At 38.5% G+C, this 26160-nt stretch overlaps 1 protein-coding gene across 4 annotated transcripts in view; it reads left to right on the plus strand.

The window, feature by feature from the left end:
* The window catches only part of ARHGEF4 (Rho guanine nucleotide exchange factor 4), a 1506374-nt gene that overhangs the window by 1117727 nt on the left and 362487 nt on the right, over positions 1 to 26160 (plus strand). For all 4 annotated transcript variants that reach the window (XM_044070170.1, XM_044070171.1, XM_044070172.1 and 1 more), the window contains one exon: positions 17682 to 17861. In XM_044070170.1, coding sequence (XP_043926105.1) covers positions 17682 to 17861 — 180 coding nt within the window. The remainder of the gene's footprint in view (positions 1 to 17681; positions 17862 to 26160) is intronic.

Below are 26160 nucleotides of genomic sequence, written 5' to 3' on the forward strand. Positions count from 1 at the left end.
TTCATGCTAAAACTGTAGAACTTGATAAGTTCCTAAATTTGTTATATTTTAACTTAAGCTCACTGAACATGACTAAACCTATACCACATATGCACATTAATCCAACAAAATGTAATTGCCAACTTACGTTATGGCCTTCTGCTGTAAATTGTCAAAGTTGATAATATCAAATTAGTATGACTGAACTACAATAGTGTTTGATACTTTCTGGTCTAATTAGGGGTATGCTACAGGCACTTGAGTCCCAAGTATTCAAAAACCACTGTCGCAAAGCCGGGGACTCCAGAGCCTTATAGCTCATGTGGGCTGCTGCACGCATTTGAATTGAATATGAGTTTGGGCAGACAGCCATGTGGCGTGATCAGGTTGAGGATTTTAGGTCTAGGGAGTGGGAGGGAGATGTTAGGGAAGGGTTTAGGGAGCGATCTTGGACTTTAGGGTTAGGGAAGGGATGTAGACATTCAGGGTAAGAAAGCAAGAACTTGGGTAGACAAGCAGGTAGGAGTTTTTGGATTAGAGTTTAGGTTCTGGTACAGCAGTCTAGTTTTAGAGGGTAGAGTGTTGGGAAGGCTATGTAGAAATGAAAGCTTAGGCTAGTGGAAGTTTGAGCACTTGCTTTTTTAAACAAATGGCAGTGATCAAGTGTGTCACAAGCTACAAGCATGCAAGCACTTATAACAGTGCCTTAGGTAGTGGTGTAATGTGACTGTAATAGGATGTTAGTTTTTTTTGTCTGCTCTTACCCTTGATTTCTCAAACGCATATGTGTTGACTTCTTTTAATTGTCTATTCATAATGCTGTGAACTGTGCACTGTTTTGGCTGATCTGTAGACAGACTTGACCCTGTGCCTTTGTAGAGATGACCTCTTCTGAACTTTACACAATATACAAAATGGGGTATCACCAGCTGTCTATCCAGGGGGATTTTACATTCCTTTTTCTATTGATTTTTACAGTAAGTTAACAGTGGGGTTCCATAGAGCATTGCTTCATTCCCTGCTGTTATGCAATGTTCTGCAGGAAATAATTTCCGAATTTACCTTTATTGAATAATCTCCTATTGGACATTATATTTTCCAAATTACTTGAGCATACGATCTAATTTTTATAGGACTTCAGCTTTGTTATAAAACTTTTATTTTTATCAAACATTATGCTGTACAATCTTGCTAACTATGTTCTTTCTCCTGGATGATACCCTTGTTTACAAAAATTCCCTAAAGCTTCCTCACTTTTTTCATTACCTTGGTTGGTACCTTTTTCTCCTGATGATCAGAAATAAGATTTTCTGTTCTTCTCATCCTGGCTACTTTTATTTGACTCCGTAAACATAAAATCTGAAAAATTTCCTTACTCTTTGTCTTCTACCCTGAGAAGTGAAACTTCACACTTACCTACCTGGGTACTGGTCCATAACATTCTAAACAATAATCCTCAGTGAAAAGCTTCACCAATTTTTTTCCAGCTGGTATTTTGTAAATTTTAGTTATATAAATGTGTTATGCAGGCAACGCCAAGTAAGTAACCTTAGTAATTGTGTTTATAGTTGTATAGTTGTACCTGATGCTGAGTACACAGTTATGAAGATATGTAAGTGTGCTTTTTAATCAAACTATAGTAGTACAAGACATTGCATCTGCATGTCCTCCTTATGTTTCCATAGGTTTTTCCATGATGCTCCAGTTTTGTCCCACATTCCAAAGACATGCAGTAGGTGGATTGGACACTAAAAAGTCACACATTGGTATGAGTGTGCATATGTGGTATGGAAGAAGAGCTGTGGCAGAGCTAGCCAACGGATGGTGTGAACATTGGCATTAGATGATTGTCAGTATTGAAATGACACCCCGACTCTATGTGCAAAATTGGGGAAAAAGGTGTGATGGATGGATGAATGGATTGATGGATGGACAGCAAGGTAACTCAATGTTTGGGGAGTCTTACCATTCTGCTGCAAGACCCAGGGTCCAAGCTTGACCTCTGCTTAATATCTGTATGAAGACTGCATGTTCTCCCTGTATTTCTGCACATTTTACATTTCTCCCATAAAAAATGAATGCTTTCTAACTAGGTATTCTAAACTGTCAAAATGTTCATAGGTTCATAGGTGTGTAGTTAATGGCCCTGGAGCCTTTATAAGCCTAGCCCCCCAAAAAATTGCCCAGGCACCGTGCCACCCGATGTTAGTTCACAGTGCCCATATCCAGTAGTGCAACTGAAATGATCCCTGGAGTAAACTTTCTGTTACCCATCCACTTGTCAAGATTTCTCTTGAAGAGGGCCATTGAGGTGCTCTGCTTGACATAAACAGAAAGCTTATTCCAGAGTATGGGCAGTCTTTGGGAGATGAACCTGTCCCTACAGCATGTTCTGTTAATTGTGGTAATGAAGTTGTGATCTCTGGAGTGTGTGGCATGGGGGGATTGGGATTTCATTAGGTGGGTCGGACATGGCTTTGTAAGTCAAGCTGAGATCACCTCTAAGTAGATGATAAGAGACTGAGAACAGCTGAAGTTTCTTTAGTCTGTCCATGTAGGACATGTGTTTAAGGCCTAGGATTCTTTTTATGAGGTACTTTTGTGGCCTTTCCAGCTGTTGTAGGTGTCTGGTCAGGGACATGCCAAACTGGGCATTATATCTGATGATTGGTCTAATGAGGAGACAAGTAGAGGAGATAAGTAGACAGGGATGATGACTTCTTTCTTTCTGGATGTGAAACCTTTGGTTATATGATGTGCCATATAGAAGGACATTCTGACCACAGTGGCAATGTGGTGGTCGAAGGTGAGGTGGCTGTTGGCCTGGGTGCCCAGATCTTCAGTGTTCAGTGGGCTCCCATCAACATGGTAATTCATGGGAACTGAGTTTTTTCCATAGGGGATGATAACGCATTTTTTGGCATTAAGCTTCAGGCCATGGTTTCGACACCAGTCACTGGTCTCAGAGAGGCCCTTTTATATGATGTCTGAATCACTTGGAGAGTTGATAATGACTCCTAGATTGCAGTCATCATCGAACCTGGTCAGCCAGAGTCCTTCTGTGTTGGCCTGGACTTCTGAGAAGTAGATGCCAAACAGGAGAGGGCCCAGGACTGAGCCCTGTGGGACTCCACTTGTGACTGATCGACAGTCTGACTTGGAATCCACAACTTTCACTCTGTGGATCCTGTCTGTGAGCCAATTTGCAACCCACCTAGTGATGTAAGGATTGATGCCGAGTTTGATGAGTTTATTAATGATACCTGAGTGGAGAATGGTATCAAAGGCCTTGGCCAGATTGAGGTAGGCTGTATGCACTGCCTTACCCTCATCGACAGCCTTGGTAACTGCCTCGAAGAAGTCAATCAGGTTCAGCAGGCAGGATCTCCCCTTGACAAAGCCAAACTGTGTGGGGTCAGGAGTTTGGAGATTGCCTATATCTTTGTTAAGCAGGTCCATGATGATGCAGTCCATAGCTTTGCATACCAGGCTTGTCAGACGAATGGGACGATAGTTCCCAGGGTCTGTAGTTGCTCCCCCTTTATGGAGCAGGATGACTGTAGCAAGGCACCATTCATTAGGGACATAGCCTGAGGTAAGGCTGTGATTAAACAGGGCACACAGATGTGGTGCCATTTCATTTTGTAGCTCATGTAGGATGCAGCCAGGGATATTATTAGTATTAGTATTCTTGACTTTGGACAATGCAGCTTTTACCTGTGCCACAGAAATGGTGGGTACCAGGCTTTCATCTGGTATTGTGATAGGGCCCTTGGGGGGAGGGGTAAAGTTGGCACTGAATCTGTCGGCCAGTATGTTGCTATATCTGTTGGCTCAGTATAGGAGGTGCTATTGTGCAATAACTCAGAGCAAATCTGGGTATTGCCTTTGAGGTTTTTGATATAGCTATAGAAGGCTTTGTGGTTGTTTTTGGTGTCAGCCACAATTCTGCCTTCACAGCTGGCTTTAGAGGATTTGATAAGGGATCTCAGCTTTTCGTTGAGACTGATAAAGGAGGTTTTCCAGTCTTGTGACTTCAGTTTTGGTCTGCAACAGTTTCTTCCTTCTGTTGTAGAGTTTATTGATACCTGGGGACCACCAGATTAGCTTCCTTTTTTTGGAAGAGAGCGTCTTAGTTTTATTTAGTATGGCAAGGTTCATGCATTTGTGTACATGCTCGTACAGTGCATTGATGTATGATTCGGCAGTCATGCAGCTATTTTCCATTGGCATGGGTGCCGAGAAGTTAGCCACCTCTGCTTTTAGGAGCCCAAAATCAGCTTTAGAAAAGTTTTTCAGGGTGGTCACCTTAGTGTGGGGTGTAGGTGAGATGGAGATTTCCATGGTGATCAGTTTGTGGCCAGATTTAACCAGGGAGGAACTGACTATAGGTGTGGAGCAATGGTCTCCCATGTTGGTGATAACCAGGTCAAGGATGTTGCTTCCTGTAGTGGGGGGCAGAATGAGCTGGTCCAGGGCACTGGAATTGTTAAATTCCGGAAAGCGTTGGGCCTGTACATTTGTACTTGAATAGTTTTCCCAGTTGATGGAAGGGTAGTTGAAGTCACCCAGTTGGACCTTGATAGATTCCAGGGTGCTTAGGAAGTTGCCATGTGAGTCTAAGGATATGTTTGGGGTTCTGTAGCAGGCTATGAGTTGTATCGCCGTCTTACCCAAGGTCAGTTTTACCTGAAGTATCTCAGATGCATTATGCTGGGCTACCAGTCTAGAGGTGTGCATATCCTTTAAAAATATGGAGACACCACCTCCTTTGGAGCTTCAGTCTGCATTCTGGGGCCAAAAGGTATGGAATGTGTTGTAGCCTGGGAGCGCAGGGGTGCTTTCTGCCTCTTTAAACCAGGTCTCCATTACAATACAGATGTCAACATTCTCTATTTTGAGGAGAGCTTCAAGTGAGTGTATCTTGAGATTTAGACTTCTAGCATTGAGCAGCATGACCCTCAGATTGCATTTGTTTGTAGCTGTTATGGTAATTTTGGTCTTTGGAACACTGCCTAAAAAAGGCACTGTAGGGGTGGCAAGAGCCTTAGCCAGTGCCTGGAATCCCAGGGGTGACAGATGCAGGCCGTCTCTGGCAAAACATTGAGGTCTGTCAATCATGTCATCCCAGGAAGACAGATACTGGATCCCTTTATAATGGCACCAGAAACTTAGCCAATTGTTGAAGTCAATCATTTTCTGCTCGTACTGTGGTATCATTCTGGGTGATGGTAGAATACTGCTCAGGACTAGGGTCATACCTGCCTGGGCCACATAATGCGAGAGTTCCATCACATCTATTTTCATGTAGTCCAGGGAGGTACATCTCAGGTCATTCACACCCACATGGACAATGACTGAGTCATATTTGTTCTTGTTGTGGGGTGACCTGAGTGCATGTGTTATGCAGCGGATCCTGGCACCTGATAGACAACTGACTGTCACCATCTCCTTGTTCAACCTAGTGAGTGGGGCATCAGTGTGCCTCACAGTTGAGTCTCCTATGATTAGTACATTGGGCAAAGTGTTTTGCCTTGTGGGCTTGGGTTGAAGGGCACACTGTGGTGGTGAGCTATGTGTTCTGGAGTTGGTGTTGTGTTGTGTTGGTCGAGTGCATTTCTGTCTCAGGGGTCTCTGTTGTTTGGGTAAATTTTTATTGAGATCCTCCATGAAGGTGGGTGGATGGTTTGTATTTCTATGTGTGGGTTGTGATGGTTGGTGTTTTGGAGGTCTGTGTGTTCTATGTAGTGAGTTACAGGTGTTGACCTTCTCCTCTTGACCAGCTAGCCTGGTCTTGGTTTGAGTGTGCACTGCTTCCATTTTGGTGATATAAGTGCATCTCTCACAGGTATGAGTGTTGGGAGGTAAGAGGAGAGGGTTTTCTGTGTACATTAGACAGTTGTCCCGCTGTATCAGAATGCCCAAGTGCACCAGGTTAGCAGGAGAAAGCACAGGAAATTGCCCTACAATCATACCAGGAGGGGTGGTCATAACTAATATGTACTAGTGCTGTTATTGCGTAGGAACAGCTAGTGCTGATAGCACCTAAGTGTGCTACAATAAATGCTACAAAAGCCTGTTAAAGTGCTAGCCAGTTATGCTAATTGAAGTGCAAGAAGTAAAAGAACAAGCTTGTTCTAAGGGGAAAATTGAAAAGCAAACTTTCTGGCACCAGTAATAGTTTACTTCAGCTGAGCGCCGCTGCACGGTGCGTAAACACAGGTTTTTAATCCAGAAAGTTGAATGGGATGGAAAAAATGCCCAAACGGCCAATAATCTATATTTTCTAGACCAGAAACCACTCCTCCCACGGTAGATAGGCTATCTAGTGCTTACCACTCCCACTGATAAGCTAGAAGGCTTCCCTCCAACACAGAAAGGTCTGGGGGGCGCAGAAACTTGCAAAACAGTCCTGGATACAGCACATCTGTATCTGGATTAGACTAGTTACAGGAAAGGTGGGAAACAAGCTTAGAACTTTTTTTTTTGCAGAAAAGCAGTTAGAACAGTAACAACAACACTTTAAATGCAGTACAAGCTAGCACACTTGAGTGTGTAGCAATATTAAAGCAAATACAGCTTAAATAAATACAGATAAATTGAAAACAATAAAAACAAGGCAGAGAGCAGTAAATTAGAAAAAAAGTCAAAATGGAGGTGTTTAGAGTATCTCTATCTCCTTCCTGTTGCTCTTGTAGTCTGCAGGATGCCAAAACTTGATCAGTGGAGCTTAAACAAACACAAACCCGGGCTTTTAAACCAGAAAGTTGAAAGGGATAGAAAAACTGCCCAAACAGCCAATAAACTACAATTTCTGGGCCAGAAATGACTCCTCTTGTGGTAGATAGGCTACCTAGTGCTTACCACTCCCACTGATAAGCTAGAAGGCTTCCCTCCAACGCAGAAAGGTCTGGAGACGGGGCTCAGAAACTTGCAAAGAGTCCTGGATGCAGCAGTTCTGTATCTGGACTAGACTAGTTACAGGAAAGGCAGGAAACAAGCTTAGAACTTGCAAAAACACTTTAAATGCAGTACAAGCTAGCACACTTGCGTGTATAGCAATATTAAGGCAAATACAGTTTAAATAAATGCAGATAAGTTAAAAATGACAAAAAACAAATGAAGAGAGTAGTAAGTTATGAAAAATCAAAAATGGAGGTGCCAAGTACAGAATAAGAGCACTTGAACACTTAAAAGCACACAGAACAGCAAATTAAGGTAATAAGGTAGAAGACAGTTATGTAAGAGCAGCTCAAGAAAGTATAAATATATATTTTTTTTTAGTGGAGAGGGAGGGAACAGAGCAGATTAAGATGGTATAGGGGATGCCCTTCCCAAGTGCTCTCTCTCTGTACACAGCAGAGGAGATGGGGCTGGTAGGAGTGTCTGAAATCAAAATATGATCTCACTGTACTCAGTTGAGTGAGCAAATGAGATGGGCCCAAGTGGAGTGTCCAAAAACAGATTTACAGCAGTGGCGGGCAATTCCAAAGCCACCAAGATTAACACCACAACAGGAACAGGGAGGGGGGATGGGAGACTGACTGCAGAGAGACAGAGAGCACTATATTCAATGAAACAAATATCTACAAATATATAATCTTAAATAAGCAAAGTGCAGAGAAAGTATACTTAAATTAGCTTGTGTGTCCAGTTGATTTTTTCAGGTAAATCTCAGCAGCCGACAGCTCAGATGATGAGCAGAAAGGATCCACAGAAATGTGACCTACACAGATTATAATTCAAACAGAAACCCCCAGGCTAAGAGTTAACACAGAATTTCAAAAGTAGTCTAACAACTTTCAATGAACCCAGATGGCTACACTTTTTCACACTTCAGGCAACTAACTGCAGAGAGACAGAAAGCACAATAGTGAATGAAACAAATATCATGTCTGTGAAAACCCTGTTCACTTACATCATTTAAATATTAAATAAATGAAGTGAGATCTGGTGGTGTTATGTGCTAGTTTGATTAATGACTCTGGCAGCTAAATGAGCTGGCGGAGGATGATGGGGATGTCAGTCCTAGGGAGAGGGTAGGGCGGTGCAGGATGCGTTCAGTCGCATTCCCTCTGGGAGGAGTGACATTGCAGTGTGTATCATGGAGGAAAGCTTTATGCTCATTGGGGTAATAAATAGTTGTAGCTTTCATTAACAAGCATACCTGACTATGCATTCACAAGGGGAAGGCACTGAGGGCCCCTGGAATGGTGGGAGTGGCTTGTTCCCTTATCCGGATGGTGGGGTTAGGCCATACAAATACCATCATTGCCAAGACGCTGACAAGCTTACAACCAAGCCTCATGGCTGTGTATATGATGATTCTTCCAGGTAGCTTTTTCCCAGTATTGTACCGGGATAATTCCTAAGTGTGGGAGATTGAATGTTCAAAGTCTAATTGGGGAAAACTTTATGGTCAGTAGGCACAGGGGCAAGAGTCACCCAGAAAAAAAAATAATAAATACATGATGATAAATATAGTTTGTTTATTGTTGTACTTTATAAGAGGGGACTAATTATTTTGGCTAAGGCAAGAAACATTTATAAAATCATTTTTGTCAGAGATATGTCTCAAAGAATATTGTAACACTTTCAAAGCAATTCAAAGGTGAAAATTCCAATTTACTTTGTTCTGTTGTGAGTGTTGAAAAAGTAATACAGAGCAATTAATTGGACTAATTGTAAATAGAAGTCTATAAAAGTTTATAAACATCATGTTATGAAGCACAGTAGAGCAATCATTTCAGTGATCCATAAATAGACTTATTTCCCTGTCAAGTACCTCTATATGCCATCTTCATCACCATCAACATCACTGTCATAGGAAATGAAGTAAAGTTGCCACTGTCATGCCTTTTTTTATATTCTGTGTTCTCTTCGCCAACAGCTAACCATCAGCTGCTCCTGGTGCCCCATCTCATTTTCCTTGTCTCCAAATGTGTTTTCTTCAGCCCAGATCCTGTATATCTCCAGACTGGAAAGGAACTCGCACTGCAGCAGTATCCTACTGCAAAGATTTTTTTGACAAGATTAGACAGTATTCAGTTTCGGGATGACAGAAACTGATTGCAGTCATTAAGTATTGTCCAGGTTTTTCCAGTTAATAGATCCCAAATGCCAAAAGAGCATTTTGACAGATGCCCCCATTTTGTCAAACAGCTTGAATTCCCTTCATACATGCTTGTTTATCTGATAAATCATGTTTTGTCTAAAATATCATGCAGTGTTATATTTGCAGTGCTGGTCATCAAAGGAGCCAGGAACATTTAGTTCAAGTTTGTGAATCACAACTGACAGGAGATCATTTTAGGAAATCATTTCTTCTGTCCAGCAACATGAATATCCCTTTATATATGGTTGTTCCTCTGATAAGTCAGTGTTTATCTACCATATCATCCACTAGTATCTATAGAACATTTGTTATCACTGGAGCAAAGAACTGTTAATTCCAGTTTGTAGATGGCAGATGCCCGCTGATCGTTTCAGGATATTAGCCCTGCTGACCAAAAATCTTTTTAAACATGCTTGCTCCTCTGACAAGTCAAACTTTGTCTAAAACATCATCTACTAGGTATACTGGCAACATCTGCCATCACTGGAGCAAGGAACTGTTAAAACATTTTAGCTGAGATGATACAGAGGATATGGTTTGGTTAAAACGTGGAGCAGCTGCAGATTGCTGGCTGCATTACCAACCACCTTGAGTGCCCTTGTGTTCTTCACTGGCTTTGTAATATAACATAGTCATATTTTGCAAAGTCATAAGCATTAGCAGCCATTAATAATGGTCTCATTAACCATAATGAATTGTTGACATTTTTAAGCAATGGATAGTCGGAAAAACTAAACTAACTAAATTTAAGCTATTAATTTACATATCATGTAATGACTAACCTCACCTTGCTTTAAATGTTTATGTTTTTTGTTACTTCTGTAAATGTCTCATATTGTCTTGCTTGGAGCTTTTTTCCCCGGGCCTCCGCTGTAAATGGACATGTATCCAGTCGGACTATCCCGGTTAACAAATGTAAAATAAATAAAATAAATAAAATAAAAAGTACAGTATAAAAAAACAGTTAGAAAATGGCTTCGGAAAATACTAAATTCTGGTTAAACAACAGAAACATCAGGTCAATAATATTAAATCCTATTTGATTAAATAAAACAATTGACAATAAAATGATTTACTAACATTTTCAAGAAACATTGGACAGCTTAACTCCGCATGTTCAAAACCTGAACATTACATAAGTCAATGGAACAACTTGATACACATTTTTTTTTTGTAGGGGGAGCAAAACCCATTGTATTCCCACATGAAGAGTAAGATCCTGCACCTCCAAAGGTTTATATACCAATACCAGGGTCAGACAAAACTGAGGTAAGAAGAAAGTCTCCAAAACAGCAAACACTGGTCATGAGCATGCATTTTTTCATACTTTCATGACCGAGCAAGTGAGTCTGTCTTGGAGCAGTGAATGTATGCAGGTTGTTGCATCTTTCGGCTTTTCCCGGTTAGGGGTCGCCACAGCAGCAGATTTTTACGTGCCGAGTTGCCAGCTCTGACGCACAACCTTCAATGAAGGTACACCCATTCACGCATGACTCCACACAGAAGACGCTCTAGCTGAGAATCGAACGGGACAACATCTTACTGTGAGGCGACAACGCTACCGCAGCAGCACCACCGCAGTGAATGTATGCAGGTAAGCCTCCTTAATAACCCATACAAACATATTGCTATATTAATTACTTCTTTGCTTTTTGTTTGAACAGGTAGATCATACCAAGCATATTGTTCTACAAAACCATAAATAAAGCTTGGATGGTGCAGGATTTATATTGTGGTTAAGGTTTCTATATCATGGAGTTCTAATGTCCTTTCTCTAAAATTCATTCCGTCTCCACATTCCCATGAATGCTGAACTTCGATCTGTAGGTGAGTCAGAGCTCCATGTAAATAATCATTTCTTCTGCACCTGTAGATTCAACAGAACTATAAAAATGTAAAGTAGTTCTAGTAACAGATGTGTTTGTAGTGACATAGTGGCAGCTTTGCCCATCACTGAAAACTGTAGCCATGCTAATGACTTCCAGAATAAAACTGTTATTCTTAACCTTGTGTGGGTGACTTCCTGGCCTGATTAAGCAAGTGAACAATCAGCTTTATAAGCAGCCTGCACAGTTTTTTTTTTCATGGGCCCATGAGTGTACAAGATGGAGGAATTTAAACTTTGCTAACTTAGTTCTATTCCGCCGTGTGCTATAGTGCTGCAATGGTGTGTGTGTGTGTGTGTGTGTGTGTGTGTGTGTGTGTGTGTGTGTGTGTGTGTGTGTGTGTGTGTGTGTGTGTGTGTGTGTGTGTGTGTGTGTGTGTGTTCTGCAGCCTCAGCATTTATCATGTCATCCATTAGTATCCTTAGCACTTTTTGGATGAGACATCAAATTGAGATCCCACATGCTTGACTTTGTGGTAGTTCAGGTGAATGCAAATGATCCAGTGGTAGTTATTGAAAAATGAATAGGGGAAATGCCCCGATGCCCTGGCCAAATTTCCCCTAGAAGCCTAAGTACTACCTCAGGGTTCCCCTGAAAAGAGGCCACTAGCCTAGTGGGAATAATGTGGTGAACAAAGGATAAATAAATAATGTTGTAGTGCTTGGAGTTTTAGAATTATGCTTTGATGTTCAGGAAAAAAAGACAAATCATTTAAGTGCTACTATAGCGCAGAACCCAATCTTAACTCACTGCTTCCTAAAAGATTATACTCATCAGGAAAGCAGAGCTCCTGTGCATCCTATAAGAGTGTACACATCTTTACAGAAGACTTCCCTGTACTTCTGAATTTCAAAGTCTAATTTCTGACATCCAGGTGCAGATGCATACATAAAACTAAGGCAGTAAGGTGTCATCTACAAACTTACATGGTTTGCTAAGCATGCATAATGAAATAGTTAGCATGGGATGTACAGAAATGGAGTTATTAAGGAGTGTTTGTTAGAAGTGATAAACAATGTGAGATATTTTCCATGTTTACCTTAGTAATGCAAAAATGGGAGTATGATACTGTCATGTTATGGATGGTGCATGCGACCACTGGATGTTAGCAAAAAAATAATATTAAAACATGGTAGGTTATCTGAAGACATTTTGAGATATAAATCCTTTTTTCGTAAAGCTGTTATGATTATTAACCATATTTTTCAGAACTGCATTAATTTCATAAAAGTTGTGTGACCTACAGGAGAAGAAACAATGACATTTTTATACAAAACAGTAAGGCTCACAAAGTTGCCACTGATACTTGCTGTCTGACACACACAGTTTTGTAGGCTAATATTGGTCTTAAATATCGAGGAGCTATTAGATGCATAGCTCTCACCAGTCAGTGACAATTTGTGACAGAATCAGGGACAAATCCAAAACTAATCAGGGACACTTTTAAAATATTACTATTATTAACTTGAGACCTTGGCAGAACATGAATAAAATACATTTTTCTGAAGTAAAAGGAGCTATAACTCTTAATTGATGTCATTATTTATTGTGTGATTCACTACCCTTTCTCCAGAAGTCACCAGTTTTAGGCAGGATTAAGCAGGACAGAGATACAATTTTGAGTCAGAATCAGGTACATTTGCAAGGTATGATTATATGTGATTATATATGTAATTTTTATAGATTTTGCAGTATCAATAGACAACAATGTGCCTCTTCTTCTTATAATATACCATTGGAAAGCTTTCAAACAGATGAACAGTTGAACCCCTGACATCTTGGATCTATCTTACATACTTACAGAGATATAGTCATTTGTTTGGCCGCAACACTACTGATTTTTGGTATGCAAAATATGTTTTTCTTTCATATATCTGCAGTTTAAAATCAACATATGTAGACAGAACCTTGATGCTAACACCAGTGTATAGTACACTGCCTAGCAAAGAGCTTTTCATGTTTTACATTTTTTGTAACTCACACCATTTTTCAGATATTTTAAATCATATATTTTCAGTAGAGAATTTTGGAGAAACCCTGTTCAGGAAGCAAGTGGTTTTCTCAGGAAGCAGAGGTGTTAATTAGTCTCCTGCTATTCAGGATTAACTTGGGTCGCACACTGGGCAGTCAGCTCTGCTTGTACTGACCAGCAAAAGACAGCAACAGAATAAAAACATACTTGTTTCTGCTTATTGTCCAAACTTTTAATGTGTCTCTGACTTACTGTTATAAATTTAGAAAGTTACTAGAATAACAGGATATATGTGCTCACCTGTATTTTCAGAAGAATACAAAGACTGAAACTCAAATGTATGAAAGTATTTAGTGATTTCAATCTTTGGAGATTTGTCCAAAAAACAAAGATTTTATGAGGAGCATACCAAGCATATGAGGCAAAAATATGAACATTCTGTGAAAATCTGGATATTTGAGAGAAATAGCAAGGTGAGTGTAAACATAAGGGACTGTGTTACACTGTAGCAGTGCTTGCAAAGTGATTTATGGCTTTGAAAGCCAGAAAAAGACTTAGTGTTTTTTTTCTGTAACTAGTAGTACATGTAGCAGATAAGGCTCTGTGCACTACAAAGAATTATGATCGGGTGTCTGATCATAGCCTTTAATTATGTGTTCTTGACATGGATGCGCTCAGGGTGAGTTTCTTGGTATTCATGTCTTGAACACATAATAAACAGGTTATGATTGGTGACCTGGTCATAATCCCTTATATCTAGTGAATGAAAGCAATAATGATCAGTGTTCTCAACAATTCAAGACATGCAGACAAAATGCAAAAATTGGTTTAGTAAGAAGTGTGAGAAGAGTAGAGTACAGTAGAACTGAGCAGGTAAACATAGGTCTCAACCTTCCATCTCCAAAATGAGAAACACTAGCCTTCATAATGTGGAACAAATGGGCAAAATGTGGAACACATACTGATGGCTTACTAACAGCTTCAACTAGGAAGGTCATAGGATGGTTACAATATGCTGGTTTTATTTATAAAAAAGATCTTTTAATGAATTTACATGATTAATTTCTATTTACCATCGATATGAGTTAAAAAACTTCCTAACACTGAATGTGTGACAGATTCTTTCAATGTGGAACCTCCAGCAATATGAACTTTTTTAGACCCCAAATGAGGTACGTCCCTCGTAATGAGGTGGAGGTATGCAGGTAAGATAAAAGCAGTAACAGAGCACACGCCTACTCATGTTTCATTATCTGACTTAGGCTACACTTTCTTAAACATTTGCAGCAGTGGATTATGCATATCATTAGCATTTTCAAAATCTCTAATGTAATTTAGGAGTTACTGCAGGTGAAAAGTAAAATTCATTGTCATTCATTATGTAAAAAAAATATGTTACATGTTTTTGTTTATTTTATGCATTTTTATTTTGTACTCTATGTATGTTGCTTTTTTGCTTTTGAGTAAAATAAATGGGACTATTTTTGTATTTTATTTAAAAATACAAAGAAGCATACCCAAACAGCATATAAAAATAAACAAATACATACAAAGTCATCAACACAAATCCAGATGCCATTTTCTAAGTACAATAATGTTCTACAAAGTGGAGTTTTATGGGAAAGTATACCATGAGATGTGTTACTGAAGTGAAAGGAAGAGTTCTAGCTAGATACTAACATACTTCAGGAAGAAAAAGTACTTGCAAATACCCTTGATGGGATGCTCACCTATTGAGCTCCCTGTAGAAAACAGCAGAGAAATTAGATGACTCTTAAAGTTGCCGTCCATGCACATAGGATCATAGGCAGTTGCTGCTAGGCATGCAGTCCAAGAAACCATTACTGAGCTGAGCCCAATTTTCCAATTGCGTCAAAGCACTGTCTGGTTAATGACTTATTCAAGTTTGCATAGTAGGAAAATGAAGGTTGAAAAAAAAAACAAATCTGTACCACAGGAAGCAACTCATTGACAACTCATAACCTTAATCCTCTGTGCCTCCTCCAAAAAAAAAACACACACACAAAATCACAATAGACAGGGGCACAGTAAACTAATTCTATTATATAAGGGGACCTTCATTGTGTCACTACTAGACAGAGGCACAGTATTCTAAATCTATTCTGTGCATTTTTGTACCATTTCATGGGGTGGCGAAAGCCACATCACTATGGCTAGGCTTACAAATGCCCCAGGGCAGATAGCCTAGTACTAAACTATGAAACTATGAAACTATGTTTTGGTGCTGTAACAGCTGTTTACACAGTGATATTTTTAAAAATTACAGTTTTTCCCAGGGATAATCCTTGGGGTGGCAAGTGACCTGTTTTCTGCTACCTGAACCAAAGTGAAACTAGGAGACTGTCTGCAGGGGCTCAATAAAATATGAAATGATGGTGAGTAAACATTGTTATGTTGAAATAAAGTTAAAATTAGAAAAAAAAAGGGCTCCTTACATCAACACCCAAGACAGAGGGTTAGTAGGTATGCCTTTTCATAAGCTCAGCACTCCTGGATCTTGGATTGAAAAAATACAAATAAAATTTACTTAAGAAAATATGGTATGTGATACAATTGCAGTAATATTTGGATGGAACAAAGAGTTATGGTTTTGATTTATATCCTGCTAGCTTAAATAATTATCCCACTAATTTGTTTCAGTTTATACTTGGCCATTAAGAAATGAATCCAACCATAAATCCCAAACATACAATTTTACTAGTTTAATATTTCTGCATATATATCATCATTCAAGATTTTTTGTGGGGGGTGGGAGAACTATTTTTGAATGTACTCAGCCATGTTTGTCATAAATGCTGTTTTTTTAATGTTTTTTTTTCCTTTTTTGGGTGTGAGGGGGGCCACTAAAACTCTGGAAAACTGTCCTTTCATTTCAATTAGCCTGGATGTAGGAGATCTGTTTTTAGAAGAGAAGAAGCACAGCCCTGCATTGGGGGGGGGGGGGGTGGCTAGTGGACTGTGCCTAGAAAGGAAATGAGGGTATTTGGAGAAGTTTGTATTTTTATGAACATGGTTCATCTTGCCTGGATGCAACATCTTGTGGTTTAGAAAAGTATTATAGTAACCTTCACTTGTGTATGTGTATATATATATATATATATATATATATACTATTATGTAACATTCTGTATGTTAAAGGAATGCAATGATACAGTAAGTGTTGTTAAGTAAACATATGTACAAGACTGCATTCTGCATTATTAGAAGTTAAATATCCAAAAACAACAAGAGAGGACCACCACGAAGTATAACATGCACAGAATTTATTACAAATATAAAAATAATAAGCGTTCACGTGCTACCAGGCACGCTTCATCAGATTTCAAAACCCACTGAATTTCAAGATGTATGTATACACCCATTACATCATGAATTAATGAATTAATTAATTAACTATTATGTAACATTCTGTATGTTAAAGGAATGCAATGATACAGTAAGTGTTGTTAAGTAAACATATGTACAAGACTGCATTCTGCATTATTAGAAGTTAACATTTTTTCCAGAAGTTGTGAAAATCACTAATAACATTTCATAATCTTTGGAATTAAAAAAGCTAATATTTATTTGTTCTCAAATTTTACAAGCTTACATCTTTAATAATTCTAAAGTATGTTAAGCTCAAATTTATATGTATTTTCTAAGCATGCAGTCCAGGAGACAGGCCATTAATGATCCTAGCCCAAATTCCCAATTCCCCCAAAGGACTGTCTGGTTAAGTGACTTGCTCAAGATCACACAGTAAGCAAATGAAGGTTGTGGGAATCAAACCATATTCCACCGGCAGTACCTCATCAGCAGCTCATAGCCTTGCCTCTTTACACAAACCACCAGATTGAAATAATAGTTTGAGCCTGCAGGCCTCAGATTCATGTACCAGAGTTTCAGTGTCCAGTACTCAACCAGTGCAACACACTGGTCATATATCTGATAAAGGCATTTCATGAATTCTAGGAATGTGCCTGTCTATTCAGTACTTAATATTGCTTAACATTCAGAAAGTATTACTTTATTTTTGAAGTCACTGCTTCCTAGAACATACAGTACTGTAATGCTAAACAGTAGTACCTCTGTTCATTCATAAATTAAAATGTCTTTGAATCACATTTGCAGACAAGATGTGACTTACATTTTTATTTTCTTCCTAGAAAGCATACAACTCTTCCTCTAGGTGTTCAGTTTATAATATTAATTATACAGTTTCTATGCCTCAGATTATTTAATTTTGAAGCTGTGATAGTACCATGTTGCAATCACATCCTATTTCCCACATTCCTTAGGAAATACTATATTACTACTTAGGGTGGCTTTCCTACTGAAGCCGTTCAGTAAATAAATTAATTAAAATTAGGGAGCTGAAAACTTGCTGCTTGTTATTATTTTTACATATAGTCAGAGATTTCTGCAAAGCTTTAATTTGGTAAAGTAATGTTTGCTGAGCTAAGCCACCAAGAAAGCTGAGTAAGCATGCTGCGATGACTGTTCACATATACTGCATTAACTCAATTAAATGGCTTAAGAGGCACTCACCTTAAGTGTAATATAATAAAGTTCAGATTATTCTTATTAAACAGATTTTAATGATGCAGATTTCTGTTTTACCAGCCTCTAGCAGTGTTGCCACTGTGATAATATTTGTTTTAAACAGCTCAGAACATGTGACTTTGCTGTCTACTAATCAGAGTTTTATTCTTTCATTTCACTGCAGCTAATTGGTGATGGCAACGTTGTACATGCAGAGGCCCTTTGGGACCACGTCACTATGGATGACCAGGAGCTGGGCTTCAAAGCTGGTGATGTCATTGAAGTAATGGATGCAACCAATAAGGAATGGTGGTGGGGGAGAATTTTGGATAGTGAAGGCTGGTTTCCTGCTAGCTTTGTACGGGTAAGTTTAATTACGCCTCATGCCAGTATAATTAAAGTTGGGGGATAGTTTGGAGATGATGCTGTATTAAAAGAGAATACTGCGTAAACTGTAATTCTGAAAAACTGAAAGCAGAATATTGTCATCTTGTTACATTCCAATACAGAATAATGGATGAATATGGAATATAAAATCATCAACATGAGGTAGAATTAATGCTCCAAGATATTAACTACTAAGAGGCAAAGAAATGGTGAGAATAATGTACACAGATATGGAAATGTGTAAAGTTGGTTGCATTCTGACCAAGCAAGTAATCTTCAGGAGAAGCTGATTTCCTCAACAATGCCAGCACTTACCCAGACATGCTGTAATATAGGTTAACATTATATCAGTGGGGGATGGATGACATTCCAAGAGTTTGAAATTCTCTGAGGTATTTGAAAGCTCCCTGGATTGGAAGTGTAAAGAAAGCCAGTGTCTTATGATGGGAGTGTCAGTAGGTTTTATGTGTCTTACTTTGTATCTCATCTCAGACGTATAAAGGCTGAAAGCCGTGACTGTGACCCAGACCTGAGACTGAGTAGCTGCATTGGTGCTGGTGGAGCTAGGTGGGGGAGGATGGAATTGAATGGCTCACGCCAGTTGACCATTCCTTGAAGGGAATGATTGCTGATCTGGTTCATTATCAGCCACTTATAGATGGAGGTCTAAAGGTGACAAAAATTAACCTGTAACCAAGGACTTAGACTTAGCATTCACAAGACAGGGTTATGGAAGCTCACTCTGCATTTGTCTGTGAACATACATGAACAGACATGGGTATGACAGGACCTCACAGTGATGGGAGCATGCAGGTCAGTCAGCAGGAGGTGAGGCTAGGGCTACTAGAAATGCATTGAATGTTCAGGTTAAAGAGGACTTTGGCTATGCCCTGACAGGCCAGGAAAAGCAGCAGCAGTAAGGACTGATGTGAGTCGAGGAGTGCTGGTGATAGCAGTCTTCTCCTGCTGGGTCGTCTGGGCTGCTTGTCTGAATGGTCTGCTAAGGAGGTTGAGCTTTACAAGGCTGATGGTTCTCAGATGGCAGTTACAACAAAAACAAACATCATATATTCCTGAACAATAGCTCCCAATAGAGGCGTGTCTACCAGTCAGTGATGGCATTGACTGAGGAAAAAATAAGCTAAGAATGATTGGAGGTGGAATAGTGGTTTGGGTAGAGAAGTAAAAATCATAAAAAAATAGGGCTAGCCACCCAGCAGTGTAAGCTTTGGCTGTAGGTGACTGCCACTGTTGAAGTGACACCCTAACCCCATGTGCAAACATGGGAAAAGGGGACTGTGGATGGATGGATGGCTAGGATATATATATATAGAGAGACAGGTAGCCAGACATACACTTATATAGGTTTACTAAATTTAGTGAGCCACGGTTTATCAAACCATGACTCATTAAAACTAAAACATTGAATTTTGGCCTAGCAGACGATTGGGAGCCAGACAGTGGAAGAGCTCTACCCCTTCTGGACCCATGTTAAAGCCCATCTTGGAGGTAAACTGGGAAATCAGAGACCCCCCCCCCCATACTGTTAAAGCTTATTCTTAAGTTTTTCTTGGTCAAGAGTTGATGATTTATTTTTTATGATCTCTCATTTGGTGACTTGCAGCTCAAAATTATTATATGTCCTTCTCCATATATTTCTTTGCATAGTGCTGCCCTTTACCTATACCTGGGACCAGATAAGGCAGGGGGTTGCCTTATTATGTACTAAACAGGATCTTGTACTTAGGTTCAGAAAAGAGCTAAATTCTATTCCTATTGTTGAACTGGATGAATGACAAAAAACAGTAAGACTCACATTATAGTGGTGGGAGATGAACTTTACAGCAGAAAATAAGTAAAAGTAGTACCTGACAGGTCTTGTTCTGAGTGGTGCTACTTGGTATCTGTTATTAACATTCCTGGGACAGCATTGATGGTAGAATGCACCAGAAAACACTATTAAAGTTATGTGAAATGGTAAGAACAGTCTAGATATAATCTATAAAAGATGAAAAGATAGTTTGCAGTTTGATAGGCTACTAACAATATCATTTTCAGCCCCATTCTCCCATTTTCTACATGAGATTGGGGTATTGTGTCAGCTATCACCATCTCTCTCTCTCTCACACTCTCTCTCTCTCTATTTAGTGCCACTTTCCTACTTTCTTTAACACTCATGCCTTACTTTAGCAGCTCTCTCACACAATCCATCCACCTCTTTGCTGGACACCCTCATTTCCTCTTGCCTTCATCCAATCTGTCCCAAATCTTCTTCACCAGATTGTCTTCTACTTTTCTGCACATGTTCCTGAAACTCTGTCCTCTTTGACTTTCTCTGCAATTGGAGCTACTTTGGCTTCTACTTGTATGTTCTTATTTCTTCATCTGTCCCAAAGTGTGTATCCTACCACTCATGTCAGGCACTTCCTCTCTATCACCTCTAACTTCTTCAATTGCTGTGCCTTTACTGCCCAGGTTTCTGTATCATATAGTAGCACTGGTCCCACCACTGTTTTGCATACCTTACTTTTCAGCTACTTTGGCATTCTTCTTTCATATACTACACTGACACTCTGTGCAAGTTGGCTGCAGCCCCTCTAATTCTAGCTTTGACCTCCTCATTCAGACTTCCCTTCTCAACCACCCCTCCCAGATACTTGAAGCTGTTAAACTGCTCCACTATTTTCCCTTCTAGCTTAGTTCTCAGCTTTTTCTGATTCCTGCACTTGCTGCTATTACAGCTGTCTTATCTATACTCAGTTTCAGCCCATGTGCCTTCAGTTTTGCATTCCATTCTCCTATCCTTTAATGAAGTTCTTGCAAAGAGTCTGCCTGTAAAGCCACATCGCAAGGATACAGTAGCTTTGTTGATCTGTCTCCTCCAACCTGTTTTCTACTGTAGTCCATCACCAGTCTGAACAGCAGTGAGCTCAGAGCTAAACCCTGATGCACACCCACTCCCATTAGGAACCCCTCTGTGAGATCAAACACTGTTCATACTTGCAGGAAATCCAAGCAGGCAAAGGACATTTATGGCATAAAACCAAACAATATATTTAGTAAAAAAACATGTAAGCGTTTTCACGTAGTACTCCTACGCTTCATCAGACATAACATTTTATCACAAGCCTAAACATTTTAAACACTGTTAAACCAGTCACTGCTAGCAACCTTCTTCCCTTCAATTAAATAATTAGTGGAAACCAAGTGATTTAAAGTAACCTAACACTTTAGCAAAATAAGCACATTTTAGTATGTTCCAACCACAACTTATATGATAGTTTTCAGATGTAATAAATTAGGCATATATTACAGATATCTAGACAGTATAATATACATCATACACAAACCATTTCATCATGCTGTTTCAAATATACTGATGTTTTAGAAAATTTAATGCAGAACTGCATCAACAAAAGCTGAAACAGTCCTGCCATCCACACAGTTAACTAAATATATACCTTATATGAAATTTACAATAGAAAACTTGAACTGCTACATATACGCTCATAAATCTACTAAGATATTCAAAATACAAGCACATAAACAAGCAAAATATATATATATATATATATATATATATATATAAACAAACATCATAGCTAAGTACTGCTAATATAAAAAAATACATGTGTATATAAAAACTCACTAAAAACAGAAAATGTATGCATAAATAAATAATGTATAAGGAGTATGTGTGTATATATATATATATATATATATATATATATATATATATATATATATATATATACATATATATAGACACACCTATAACTAATATTAAAAGAAGTATATCTAACAGCAAAGGCAAAGAGAGTGTATTAAAAGGGGGGAATGGTGGAAGAAGGTTAACAAATGTAACTAAGCCTTCTATGCCTTAAAAAGGGTTTGAGTGACAAAGCTTCATTCAAACCCATGCCCTTGTCAGCTTGTAGCAAAACAATCCATTTTTGGTCAGTCTTTTCAAGTGTTTTCCTATTATTCCCCAAACTTATAGTGCTTGGCAAGATCTCTGTGATGAAAAATACAAATCTATGGATGGTACCTTCTTCAACAATATGTTTGGACTATGTTTATGTTATGTATGCACTTCTGGTGTCTCCAGTTTTGCTGTAATATATATGTTCCCTAATCCTGTCCATCAATGGTCTAATAGTCATACCAACATAGAACTTAAAACATTGAACACATTGGGCTAAATATATAACATTAGCAGTTGAATAATCAACATAATGCCTAAAAATATATTCTTTATTTGTATCAGGATGTATAAAAACATTCTTATTGGCAATATACTTGCAAAAATGGCAATGTCTACAACCAAATGTTCCTTGTCTCTTAGAAATAATTGTGCTGGTTTCCATGCCAGTTCTATGACAAAGCCTACATTTTAATGATTTCAAATTTTTATAAGTAAGTTTTGGATATGTCCCCACAACTCGCTCTATCGCACTATTTGCTTTTGGGACATGCCAATTCTTATGTATAATATCCATAATTTTCTTATTGTCAGAGGTATAAGTTAGACATAATCTACATTCTTTTTTATTGCAATAACCATCCATCCTGTTAATCAGTGGTATATTCCTTTCTGAGAAATAGGGTTTACCTCTACCTTCCCTTTCCCTATGGGCCATTTTTAAAATGTTCATCACATTCAGCCTCTCAGTATATCCTCTATCCCTAAACTCTTTCTTTAATAAGGCTACTTGCTGGAACATTGTACTATCTTTGGTGGTAAGTCTAGAAGTCTGTAGAGCCTGTCCTTTTAAGATATTTTTAAATATATATGTGGGATGCATCCTAGAGCATGATAAAAGGTTGTTCTTCCTACATTCTTTCCTATAACCTGAGTGTGCAGAACATGCCCTTCTCTTGTTAGCTTGATATCTAAAAATGTCATAAAGAGATGTGCATGTAGTAAACTTCAAGAAAGAGGTACTCTCATTTACAAAGGAAACAAATTGCACAAACAGTTCTGTGGAACCTTTCCAGATAAAAAAATATGTCATCCACAAAACGACTATAATGTAACAAATTTCTACTATGAGTAACATTATTCAACAACACAGTATCTTCCCATTGTGCCATTACAATGTTGGCATAGGATTCGGCACATGGTGTGCCCATAGCCACTCCATATTGCTGAATGTAAAATTTCCCTTCAAACACAAATACATTATTGGTAAGCACCAATTCCATTAACATACATATACTCTTTATGTGTCCGTTATCAAAATTACTATGAATTTGCAATAAATCTCTCATATATTGGATGCCTACATCATTTGGTATGCATGTAAATAATGAACATACAGCCATAGTAACTAACATATCTATAGCACTCAATGGCACCTGCAGTAACTTATCATATAGCATGCCTAAGAAAATGCTGTGAGTCTTTTAAAATGGTGGATCACTTCATTAATAAAGGATGTAGAGTTTTTTTCCTAAATAAATGGATATGGGCTCTGTGGTTCAACCTCACCCTTCCACAATTGGCCTATAGGGTGGGTCAGATAAAGATTTATGGATTTTAGGCAAGCCCTTTATAAGGGGTATTAAAGGTTTCTCAACAATACAGAAGTCATATTACCCCTTACTAATATACCTGGAAGACAAACAGTCATATAACTCACAATAAATATTATTTATATGTTTTTGTATCTCTGTAAGGTTAATAAATCTATAAGCACTACTATCTGAAAACATTAAAGTCATATTTTTTATATAATCTTTACGGTTGAGAATCACTATAGCTCCCCCTTTTATCATTTGGGGAAATAGTAATGTCTTCATTAGCTTGTAACTCCTGTAGAGCAGACAATTCACTAGATGTAAGGTTATAGAACCTGTTACATTTATTTACTGGAGCATTATAATTCTGTAATAAATCATGCTCACACATCCATAAAAATGCTTCTATTAAAGGGTGAAAATCAAGACAAAATACACTTGGTTTTCTCAATGCTGAAGGTTGCATAGCAGAATCAGAAAACATATAATTCAATATCACATTTTGACAAAACAACTTCAGGTCTACCATTACATCATTACAAACACTACTAGCTGTAGGTATAAAAGAAAGTCCTTTGTCAAGGACTCATAATTGAACATTAGTCAAAGAAACATCTGATAAATTATATACTAATTGTCCTTTGCTGTGCTCCAAAACTGCTTGATTGAAGGAATGTTCAGTTTCCCACTTGAATGTTTCTGACGCTTCTTCCCTTGACTGGGGGATCTCTGTCTCCCTCTGATATTCCCTATGGGAAGAGGCCAGTTTAAAGCAACAAATTTATCATTGGGCAAGGACATTATGGTCTTGGGTCTCACAACTTGTGAGTTAGATACAGCACCCATGCCATTGTCACTAGAAATGCTGGCTGCATCCAAATAAGAATAAAAATGAACATTAGTAGTCAAAGGGGTTTCTGGACCTGCCCCAGTAAATTCCTGAACAAAATTATAGTCTTTATATGGAACACCTGCAGCGTTCACAGATTTAACAGAATTGTGCTTTTTACCATTAGGCCAGGAAAAAACATTGCCTGCTTTAAAATCTCTCAAATCTCTCAACAGCTTGGTCATTTTTTGCTGCTGTACTTTAAGTTCAAAAGCAGTTACAACATTTGTAACCTCCTTTATGGCTGTATCTACTACAGTTCTAGGTAGCAGTTCAAACAGTTTTGTTTTAGTCAAGTGAAGTTCAGTCACAAAATTTTCTTCAGCTTGAACAGAATTTTGTATCAACAATTGCATATAGCCATAACTAGTTTCCAAGTTCAGCTTTTGCCATTTAGATAGTAAATCTGAATAAAACTGGCCATATGTGGGCATTTTTATCACACATAACCCTTGTGGTACTATTTTAAAATGTACACATGCTTCAAGCTATTTCCTTCTCACTGCCATTTCTTTAATTTGACAAAGGCTTCTTCAAGCTCTCTGCGAAGTTTCAGATATTCATGTAAATTTACACAATCAAATTCATCAGCTTGAATATTGTCTGGTGCTGACATTTCAAGAATGGCTTCTTGCTTAGATGGGTCTGGTCTTAATCCAGTGCTGGTAAATAGATGACCTACATATGTAACTTCTGGTAGTCTGAATTTGCAATTTAGAGGCTTGAGCTTTAAGTTCACTTCACATGCTCTGTCTAGGACTCTCTTAAGGTTTCTGTCATGCTCTGCTTCACCATTGCCTCCAACCAATATATCATCTACTATTATGGCACAAGGATAACCTGAAAAAATTGGCTCCATTGCACTCTGGAAGACTTCACTTGCAGAATTTATTGCAAATGGTATCCTCAGGAATCTATATCTGCCAAGCGGGGTACTGAAAGTGGTTAGTAATGAGGATTTGCGATCAAGCATTACTTGCCAGAATGAACTTTTTGCATCCAAGACAGAAAACACAGTGGCATTCAGGGCTGCAATCTCTTCAACTGTATGCATTGGATGATGTGGTTTCTTTAATGCTTTGTTCAAATCTCTTGGGTCAATACAAATTCTGATTTCATTTGAGCCTTTCTTGTGGGCTGCTACCATGGATGACACCCATTCAGTTGATTCTGTAGTTGGACAAATTACACCTTGCTGCATCATTTTATTCAACTGAGCTTTGACTTTATCCTGCATAGCTATTAGAACTTTTCTTGCTGGTCTGACTACTGGACTGATCTCTGGGTCTAACTTCGTAGAATACACAACTGGAAGCTTGCCCAACTTGTCATCGAAAACATCAGCATACTCTGAGAAAATGGCTTCAGAAAAAGTGGAACTAGGATATGTGCTTATATGATGAACTTCTTTGGTAAAAGAAAGCAGATTCATTCTCAAACTATCTCTGAGACCCAGTACTGACTGATCAGGTCTTTGAACTACATAGAATAACAAACTGTAACAGTTCTTAGCCAAATAACATGAAAGCACTAAGCAACAAGTTTTGCACTACTAGCCACATTGAGCTGTTCATTACTTCTCACCTTAGCAAATGTGTCTCCTGATACAACATTACACTTTGAACCAGTGTCTACTTTGAGCTCGGTGGATTTACGATTGATCTGGACAGTACAAAACACATTGTTCTTTGCCAACAAATTCACTGCATCAACCTTTTCTCCAATTACTGACACACCATCTACATAGAGGGTAGAATTGCAGCTTTCTATATGATCAACTTGCTTTTTTGAGAGATCTTTCTTTATAACCGTGTGAGGCTTACTTGATTTGCAAAACCTTTGAAAATGGTTCCATTTTTTTACACTT

Source organism: Protopterus annectens, chromosome 4.part1, assembly GCF_019279795.1.
Source record: "Protopterus annectens isolate FY-2018-M chromosome 4.part1, PAN1.0, whole genome shotgun sequence".
Classification (NCBI taxonomy): Eukaryota; Metazoa; Chordata; order Ceratodontiformes; family Protopteridae; genus Protopterus; species Protopterus annectens.